This window comes from Humulus lupulus, chromosome 4 (assembly GCF_963169125.1).
Source record: "Humulus lupulus chromosome 4, drHumLupu1.1, whole genome shotgun sequence".
Lineage (NCBI taxonomy): Eukaryota > Viridiplantae > Streptophyta > Magnoliopsida > Rosales > Cannabaceae > Humulus > Humulus lupulus.
In genome coordinates, this window is record NC_084796.1 from 130435064 (window position 1) to 130445720 (window position 10657).

General features: G+C 37.4%; 1 protein-coding gene across 1 annotated transcript; it reads right to left on the reverse strand.

Annotated features, from left to right (window-relative positions):
• Positions 1-1036: 1036 nt before the first annotated feature.
• Positions 1037-2687, reverse strand: LOC133830810 (H/ACA ribonucleoprotein complex subunit 2-like protein). The gene is made up of 4 exons (XM_062260881.1): positions 2472-2687; positions 2159-2228; positions 1784-1889; positions 1037-1538 (listed from the first exon to the last, which is right to left on the reverse strand). Exons 1-4 carry the CDS (start codon positions 2605-2607, stop codon positions 1377-1379), a joined length of 474 nt encoding a protein of 157 aa, XP_062116865.1. The 5' UTR covers positions 2608-2687; the 3' UTR covers positions 1037-1376.
• Positions 2688-10657: the final 7970 nt, after the last annotated feature.

Genomic DNA, 10657 nt, shown 5'->3' on the forward strand with positions numbered 1-10657 from the left:
AAGGATAACAATAATATTTTTCATATTTGGTTTTCTTTTTCTTGAATCCTTCCAAGAACAAGAGAATTGAATTTTAATAGTTTGGAGTAGGACTAAGCAAAAAATCCAAAAAATCGCTCAAACCGACTGTCCAAACACTGAAAAAATCAAAACTGAAAACCACAAAAACTGCCTTAGCAAAAACCAACATTAAATCAATTTATAAGTTAGTCGCAAACCGACCGTACAAACCGAAACCGACCGAATATGATTAGGTTTCAAATTTGTAGATATAACAATGTAACCATGTGTTTAGGTTTTCAAATCTTTAAGTTAACAAATTAAATGAATAAAAAAAAACTAAAAAAATAGATTCCAATAATCTATATTTTTTAAAAATTAAATTTCCTTCAAAATTATTTAAAAAATAAAAAAAATCAAGTTCGGTTTGGGCGATTTTAACCAACCAAACCGAGGTCTAAATCAGTCAGTTTTTTTTTGGTGTTATAAGTAGGTCAATCGATTTTTGGATCACACCAATCCTAACCAAAAACCAAAATCTCGATATTAGAATAGAAAAAAACCGCCCAAACCAACCGATGCTTAGCCCTAGTTTGAAGGAAGAGGGTCTCCCTCCATCTCTCCTCTACCTTCATCTCGGCCTCTTACCAAACAAGGAATTCTCTCTCTCCCTCTCCCTCCACTACTCTACCAAACATAGTGTAATAATATTGAATAACATAAATATTTGTTATTTTTTTAAAATGATAACAATAGTATTTTGCATATTTGGTTATCTTTTTCTTGAATTCTTCCAAGAATGAGAGAAATGATTTTTAATAGTTTGGAGGAAGGTCTCCCTCCATCTCTCCTCTACCTTCATCTCTGCCTCTTACCAAACAAGGAATTCTCCCTCTCCCTTATCTCTCACCCTCCACTACACTACCAAACATAATGTAATAATATTGAATGTGTTAAATAAATTAAATGAGAAAGTATGTTAAAATAAAAAAATATAATAAAAATGTAAAGTAACAAAAAAAAAGACAGATTGGAATGAGAAGCGAACGCGATTGAACACAATCGCGATTAGTCGCGGAGACTTGAACATAAACGCGATTGAGAAGTGTCAAGAAACTCAAGGTCACAAATGGATTTCTGAAGACCATCACATCCTGATCACCTCTTTGAATTGGGATATGCAAATTCACTAGTCGCTACCACTTAAATCAGACATCCAATGTTTCCAATAAAAATAAAATAAAGATGACTGGGAAAGAAAACATTATGATACAAAACCAAGCCACAGTGCAATTGAAAGTACTACATCAAGGAAAAAGCATAAAAGAAGCTAAGCTAAGCAGCTACGAGTACAAGAAGGGCAACAAAATTACTTCTCAGAAAAGTGTGGCTGCAAGTTCAGAAACCTCTGCTTTTACCTGGTCATATTCTGACTTTAGTTTTTCCAGTTCCTCTGAGCTGAGTTCTCCCTTGGCAGGCTTGGTCATTACCAAAACACAGCAAGTTGGTCTCTTTGTGGCCCCTGCATTTGCTAGATCCTGAAGAAACACCATTGATCAGAGGCTAAGACACATAATGTGGACTGTGGAAATTAGAAGAACATCCTAGAGGGAGTCTAACAGAGACAACAATCATCTGGGCAAGCTAATGTACCGCCAACATATCATAATTAATACAAAGTAATAACATACTCTAAAAAAGCACTCAAGGAAATGAAGAAAAAACCCAAAATGTCAAACTCGAATATGAAAAGGAAAAAATAATGTATTATTCATAAACTTACTTCTTTTGAGGGAACGTAAACATAGGGAATTTCTGCTTCTTCGCACAAAATTGGAACATGAGTGATGACATCAATAGGAGAAATGTTCCCAGCTATAACACATACTCTGCATCAATAAGGGAATAAAAAAAAAAAGAGAAGAAAATCATCAAAAACTTCCATAAATGCTATAACATTGTATTAAGCAACTTTCTGAACAAAGGCAATCACAACAGTATTGATTACACAGTAGTTAATCATATATATAAATATGCCTATATAACTACAAGATGGATAGCTTTGCAAGAAGTTGTCCCCCCCTGTACACTAGTCTGACAAACAAATCAACCATTATTTTTCATTAGACAAATAAGCAGTATATTACAGGAAACTGACCCCTTTTGGCCACGTCTTATACTTTTGACCACCTCTTTTACTCCTCTCTTCAAGCATTTGTGCTCAGCAGCTATAAGAACAGAAACCCAGATGAACCATTATCACAAACTACATTATTATTGAGTCATAAACCATATTAAACATTTTTGCACAAGAAAAATAGAACCATCTATCGAACATCTCATATGCAATTGAAACTAGAAAACATAAGAGCAAAAAATAATCGATGTATCAATGGGTTTCCCCAAATTTTCTCAAAAAACAGACAGACACAAAATAAAGAGAATGAAATTAAAAGGGGAAAAAAATATACCTCTACGGACAAGCTTCAGGGTTCTCTTGCAAAGCTTCTTGCCCGCCAGAGGTTTAGCAATGGGAGCGAGAGCTTGCATCTTCTTCTTTTCTCTCTCCTTCTGATGAGACTTCTCTACTTCGCTATCGCTTCCCATTTTTTTCTTCCGCTTTCACACAGTCCTTCGATGAGTTCTGGCCGAGAGATAAAAGGAAAAGAGTGAGACTAGGGTTTCTCTGTTTACTAGGGTTTAAGCGGCTTAAGGGTCAGCCTTTCCACGTGCTACTCTCCCGCACGTGTTGGGTTCAATTGAGAATGTACCTTGGACTGGGCCAGCTCGTCAGGCCCTAATCCACTGGATTTTCTTGTTGGAAATTTACAAAAATACTTAAGAATTTTTAAAAAACACTAAAAATACAAAATTTGGAAAAAATTACAAAAATAGGCATAATCATAAATACATAACCTTTTTTTTAAACAAAGTTTACAAATTTATAACAGTATAATTTTTTGTAATTAAAATTTATAAATTTATAACTAAAGTTTACAAGTTTGTAACCATATGTTACAATTTTGTGAACAATATTTACAAACTAAATAGAAAATTGCAACAGGCGATTACAGAACTGTTATTCGTATTTTTATAATTTTTGTAAAATTTTATATTTTTTATTTTTTTATAAATTTACAGTGTAATGTGTAATCACAGTGTAATGTGTAATTTTTTCTATATTTTTTGCCATGCCTTTGGGCCTAATCCACCTAATTATATTTAGGAAAATTTACAATTTGTACCATTTTTTGTATTTTATTTACAATATTCACGTGTACTATTTCATTTACAATATTACCGTTTATATATACCGTATTTAAATTTCATTATATTATTTTTGTTTAAAGTCTTCAACAAGTTCATATACGCAACAATATATATATATATAAAACTTGTGTTACTGCCAACCTTTATTTTCATTTTTTTTAACGTTGCTCTTTTTCTCTTTATTCTTTTAACTTCAAAAATATTTTTCGGACGCACCGCTAGTCGGTTGGGCTCAAGAGTGGTATCATCGCGACCTACAATTCAAAGTGGTCATTTTGATATGTTGGAAGCATATGTTTTTTTATCGTTGCCAGAAAAGAGGACCAAAATAAAAGAAAAATTAGTTTTTTTTTATATTTTGTTAACCAGAATTAATTTGAATTTAAACAAAATTTAATATACCAAAACGTGTATTCTTATTATACGTTTAAAAGATACCATATGGTATTTTAAATAATTTTAAAATTATTTTAGAAACATTTAAAGTAACTTTTTTAAAATAGATTCTTTAAAATATTATTCGATAACTTTTAAATAGAATATAAAATGACTATTTTTTGTAACTCACTAAGTTTGTTGCTTGCTTTAAATTTGTGGCATGCCTAAAAATTTAGTCATATATCAAAAGGTAACTAATTGGTATCCTAAAAATTAACTTTTAAAATTAAAATTAACGAAAAAGTAACGAAAATGATTTTATATGATATACTATATAATATCATTTTGTAATAAATTATTCATGGTAACTTGAAATTATAGGAGTAACATTTTATACTATATGATCTCAAATTAGTTTCTAAAATAGACTTGAAGGTAACATAAAAGTAGCTTAAATAATAGGACATGTGTTGACCACCGTTTTGGCCAACGGCGAGTAGACACAAAAACGACAGAAAATAAAATAGCGTCGAATAGAAAATAAACGACACAAGAGTTTTATAATGGTTCAACCCCAAAGAATTGGTAATAGCATAATCCACTTAGTTTTTTTATATATGCTAACCTTCACTTGAGATTAGATGAAGCTTGGCCAACTGAGTTTCTCAAGTGCAAGTCAGAGAATATTTTAACAGAGTTTCTCTAGAAAGTCAAATTTCAAATAAAAAAGTCCCCCAAATGAAGCCATGAGCCTTGTATTTATAGGCTCATGGATCGTACAAAATGGGCCCTGAGTCTTGACTCAGTCATCAACCATTTCAACTATATTTAATTAATAAAATATTTCAAAATATTAATCAAATTCAAAGTACAACAAAATAGGCTATCATTTCGGGATATCTGAGAAAAATCCTCTGGCAGTTATAGACATTTCTAGTCTAAGATGCTCCTGAGATTCTGCTAGAGAAGTTACTGGTCAGTAAGTTTCTAAAATGATGCTAGGAAACTTACTGAATAGTAAGTTCTTGAAGTGCTGCTAGAGAACTTACTGGTCAGTAAGTTCATGAATTGCTGCTAGAGAACTTACTAGTCAGTAAGTTCTTGAGATGCTCCTTTGAAGACTCTGGTTGGCATGTTCCCGACCAGAGGCAACCACTCTTGCACTCATTGGTCGCAACTTTCCAACCAGTGAAAGGCATATAAGTTCTGCCTAGTAAAGCATTTTTTCATCCCTTACACTCCCTTTGGTAGACACATTTATTATCATCAATGTGCCACCTTGTACAAATCTATTGCCACATGTCACTTCAAATTGCCACGTCATTACATTGATTTTTTAGGGATAACATTTTCCCCCCAAGTTTATCATATGCATTTAACATATGCTGAAATTTTTCCTATGCAAAAATTATTCGAGCAGTCCAAAAATATTTTTTCCGACTAGCAGCTTTCTCGAGCAATGAATCTTAGACCAACAACTTTCCCGAGTCAGTGGATGTCCGAGCAATAATTGTTGGGAAAGCTTATACATGATCTTATTTATTTTCATGTAAATCATATATTAAACAAATTAATATAAGAAAACCTAGAACATGTTTCAATAATTGAATTTAAACAGAGACAATGATAAGAACACTTACATTATGTGCAACGAAATGAATAAGTAATTCATTTAGTTTCTCTAACCCTTGTATAATTTCTGTCGCAGGATATCACCAAGAAACTAAACCTATCTTCAATTTTTTTCACATCCATCCAAAGTATCCTTAGAATCATCTAGACTAGAGTGGGTAATTTTCAACACATGAGATAGATATAGAGAGAAGAGGGGAAGATAATATTGGGGCTTAGAAAATGACTTTTGCTCTAGAGAGAGTTTAAAACCCTCAAACATCAATACTAGATCTTCTGATCATCTGTTCTCAACTCTCACTTAGCATTCATTTTAAAGGCTCAATTAGTTCACTTATTCAATTAAAAAATCAATAAAATAATAGGTAATATCAGCCATTATGTTGAAATTCTCATGGGCTATAGACCCGTGAACTTTTCCATTTAATTATAAGCTCGTTGGACTTAAAATCAAGGCTCGTATTATTTTCTATTGATGAATTAATTAAATAATTATTTTTATCCTTTATCAAATTAATTATTTACAATTTTCAACTTATTTATTAATTTAGACACCAATTTGTCTTAATTAATAAATTTGTCATAAAATCTCTTTTCTTCTCTAAATTGCATAACTATGTGAAACTATAAAAAATTCACCTCATCAACTTTGATAATTCTAATTGATAATTAAATCAATTAATTGAGACTATATAGATGATTTAATCCAAGGTACAGTAGGCACCATGGGCCCGTGAAATCAAGCTCCAATAAGTTGTCATAAATTTAACAAATAAATTTACTAACTTATTAGTTCTTCATGACTCCACTAAAGACTCAGAATTGCACTATTGAATTCATAGAACGCTCTATAACAAATATCGATACTGTTACACCCAAATTTCGAGAATAGAAATTTTTGTCTCGAAATGTAGGCTCGTAAAGTGTAAGTTTGAAAATGTTGAGTAAGGGCTCAACACTTGTATAAATTAGCATGTTTCCTGATTTGTTCTTATTGGCGACCGAGCACCAGTTAAGAAGGTTCGAGCTTAGGAATCAAACTCGAAAGGATGAATCTTCTCCGAAGTCTGAGTGCAATTCGAACCTTTATTTCAATCTCGAAGAGGTTGATCTTCAATAATTAAGCTCGATGAAATCACTTGTTAAAGCGGAGGCTAACCAGAATGATGAGCTCGTAATGTTGGTCGATCTCGAAAGTGTGTAAATTGTATGTTCGAGGTCGGTAATCCATTTTGAGTGTCGTTGCTATTAGAGAATCCCTATTCCTTGGGGATTTGTTGTAATCTGATAATAAATCCCGATTATCATGGGATATTATATTATTAATGTATTTAATTATATGTATATTAAATTTGAATTATAACTTCCCGAATAAAAGGGAAGATATTTTGTTAACCAGTCTATAAATAGACTGGATAATTTCATTTCTACACACAATTTGGTACTGGGAATACTCTGCAAAATTGCTTTGTAAAAGCTTTAAGAGAATTCCACCACTCAATAATACTGACTCGTGGACTAGGTAGATTTTAACTGCTGAACCACGTCAAATCTCGATTGTTTTGATTTATTTTCTTAATTCTATGTTTAGTGCTCTTCATATTTAAGTTGACGAAAAATGGCGTCAACAGTTTGGTGCTTTAATTAAGAGCATTAAGTAAGTCGTTAGATTGTTTAATCAGAAACCTCTTGAATTACCATTGGCCACCACAAACAACCCCAGTACTGGTGGGCGACCATTGCCCCAAATACCGGAGGAATAAACTCCTCGCACTGAAGATTACCCGCGTCGACCTGGGAAGCAGCCCATGGCCAACCAGGGCCTAGAGGAAGGGAGTGTATCCTCTGATTCCCAAGGACCGCCTACTCCCAGGCCTGACGAGGATCTCTACTATAATCTAGAAAGATACATTCCTATTGTTGAACTAGAGAATCGCCAACTACGCCAACAATTGGCAGAAGCTACAAGGTGTAACGAAGAGTTGGCCAGACAGGCTGCTGAGGTCCAGGCACCACCTCGAAGGCTAAGAGGACATCCCCGATGGAGCACGACTGACAAGAGAGCTGAGTAAGAGGCCCATCAGGCTCAGCCGAGGCCCAGAACAAATCTTGGTGATGAATGCCCTAGGAGAAATACTCGAACTGAGGCTACTGACAATCCGACTGAGGAGGTATCTACAGGTACAAGGAATAACCGAGCTCCTCCAACAGCTCAGACCCCTAACCCTGAAACAGCCAGGAACAACCCGGAACCTGTTCGGGCCAATTGTGGACCATCTAGACCCAACAATGGGAGGCCACTACCATCACCTATCAAACATCCACCCTCTCCAATAAGACACCGCTCACCAGTCCGAGAGGCACCATGACCTGCTCCACAGAGGCCCTCTCGAAGTGTTAGTCGAGACGGGAACCGTCAGGCTAGACCTAGACATGGGGGCGAAAGAGAGGCTACTCGAAAACACAGAGCTCCCCAACCGTCAGGAGGCCATGTGTCGAGATCACAAACGGCTGGGGCCCAAAGTCTAGTGGATGATCCACCTCGTAATCACCGAGACCCTCAACCAGAGAGAAATGTTAGCTTCGTAAATGGGAGCTCAGACTACACTCGGTGTATAAGCATATATAATATAGAGCACAGGAATACTAGAAATCAGGGCAATCATCCTAACCTTTGGGATCACCTGAACCATAACCGGGGGCAGGCCAATCCCACGAACCCTGACTTCTGCGACCATTTGAACAGTAAAAATATAACCGGCATATAAAAACCAGAATAACCCTATACCGGGACAAGGAGCTGGAGTTTTCATAAACAATAACTAGCTCCCCCAAGTTCAAGCTCGACCTCGAGTGGACCTGGTCCAGGAGAGAATTGACTAGCTTGAAAGGGCATTCAAGCTCCTACAGGATGAAAGGAACAGAGATAAGGCTGAAGACTCCAAAGAGATCTCGAGCCTTTTGCCCCGCATATCTCCAACACTTCATTTCCACAGGGGTTTAGAATACTCGATGTAGAACCATTTGACAGGAACTCAGACCCATATAGTCATCTGAGCACATTCAATACCATCATGCGGCCAGCAATGTTGGTTATGAGCTCTGATGTATGTTGTTCCCAGCTACTCTGACAGGACCAGCAAAAAACTGGTTCGAAAAGTTTAGAAGACATTCAATCTCATCTTGGGATCAACTAGTAAAGGAGTTTAAGAAGCAGTTCAAAGCCATGGTAGGCGTCAGGCCCGAAGCCTCGACTTTGATCAACGTCAGACAACAATAGGGAGAGTCACTGAAGAGTTACCTTACAAGGTTTAATATAGAAGTGGCTCGAGCCCGCAACGTCGACGACAGTGGCCACCTGATGGTTGTAAGTGGAAAGAAAACCCATAAGGTCATTAACTGAGTTCAACTAGGAGGGCCCAGAGATTTGTCAATGTAGAAGAGGCAAGGTCTGTGTTAAATTTGACCTCTCTGCCCATAACTACAACGACAAATGTTAACTCAGCCTCGACCTCGGCTGCCCCATCGACGTTAAGACCCTTTGGGGATAACCCTTCGAAAAGAAAGAAGAATGAAAGGAATAACCCCGAGGCTGACGGGGGGTAAAAGAAGAAGGGAGACAAGTATTTCTCCATTTACACAGTGTATACCGAGCTCAATGAGACTCGGGACATATATTTCTTACTAATGAGAATCAGGTCCCATTTAGACGACCTGACCCAATGAAAAATCAAAAGGCAAAAAGGGACACCAATAAATACTGCAGATTCCACATGGACGTCGGACATACCACTGATGAGTGCCGACAACTGAAGGACGAGATCGAAGGCTTGATCTCGAGGGGATATTTCAGACAGTATGTGAGAAACCAGAATCCCAATCAAGTCTCGACTGAATGGAGGGTCACGTCTGCACAACCTGCCCAATATAACAACTCCCAAGCACGGGAGGATGATTGACCTCCCCCTGTAGATGGGGAGGATGTGATAACCATCTCTGGGGGACCACATCTTGCAGGATAGGGGCAGAAATGCCCAAAAGAAATACATAAACGAGCTCAAAACTGGGGACGGTTCTCCCTATGAGCCCAAACCACGAGCTCCAAAGCAGCAGAGGGTTGAAACTCAACCCATCTCTTTTACAGAAGAGGATGCATCACATGTCCAGTTTCCTCACAATGACCCCTTGGCCCTCACACTTCAGCATGCGAACAGGAGGGTACGCAGGGTCCTGATTGATAATGGGAGCTCTGTGAATATCTTTTACAAGGCCACTCTAGAAAAGATGGGACTCACACTTCAAGATTTGAAAACTTGTGCAACCACGTTGTGTGGATTTTTAGGAGAAGGGATTGCTTGTACGGGATCCATTGAATTCCCCGTAACCTTGGGAGGCTATCCAGTCTCAGTAACCAAGATGATGGAGTTCGTGGTGGTAGATGCACCATAGGCCTACAATGTACTACTCAGGAGACCAGCCCTGAATGGGTTGGGGGCAGTATCGTCTGTTAGGCACTTGGCCATCAAGTTCTCAACGTCTAGTGGCATCGGGACGCTAAAGGGAGACTAGCTTGCAGGAAGGGAATGCTACAACATTTTCGTGAGAGGGAAAAACCAAACAAGTGCACAGACACTTGTGATCTTTCGGGAGATGGACGGACCTATCTTCTAGATAGAAGAAGAGATCGAACCTAGAGTCGAAGAAAGGGCCGATCTCGAACCACTGGAGGAGCTTGAAGAAGTAGAGCTCGATGAGAAAGATACCATGAGGGTGGTAAAAATAGGAAAAAACCTTTTCTGAAAATGCAAGATAGAAATTAACCTGTTTTTTTTAAAAAAAAAAAAAACCAGGACGTATTTGCATGGTCGCACTCGAATATGGTAGGGATTAGTCCAAATGTCATAAACCATGCACTCAACATCGATAAAAAGCTTCCCCCTGAAGCAGTAAAAACAGAGGCTCCTGGACGACGACGACATAAAGAAAGCCCTAAAAGAGGAGGTTGAAAGGTTAAAAGCAAACCGGTTTATTCAAGATGCTTTTTATCCCGATTGGATCGCCAATCCGGTGCTGGTCCATAAACCCAATGGCAAATGGCGAACCTACATCGACTATTCAGACCTTAACAAGGCATGCCCCAAGGACTGCTTTCCCTTGCCTCGAATAGACCAGCTCATAGATGCCACTGCAGGCCACGACATCATGTCATTCATGGATGCTTATTCTGGATATAACCAGATTTCCATGCATGCACCTGACCAAGAACATACGATCTTTGTAATGGACAAGGGATTGTATTGCTACAACGTCATGCCTTTCGAGCTCAAAAATGTTGGAGCCACATACCAAAGACTAGTAAATAGGATGTTTGCTGAGC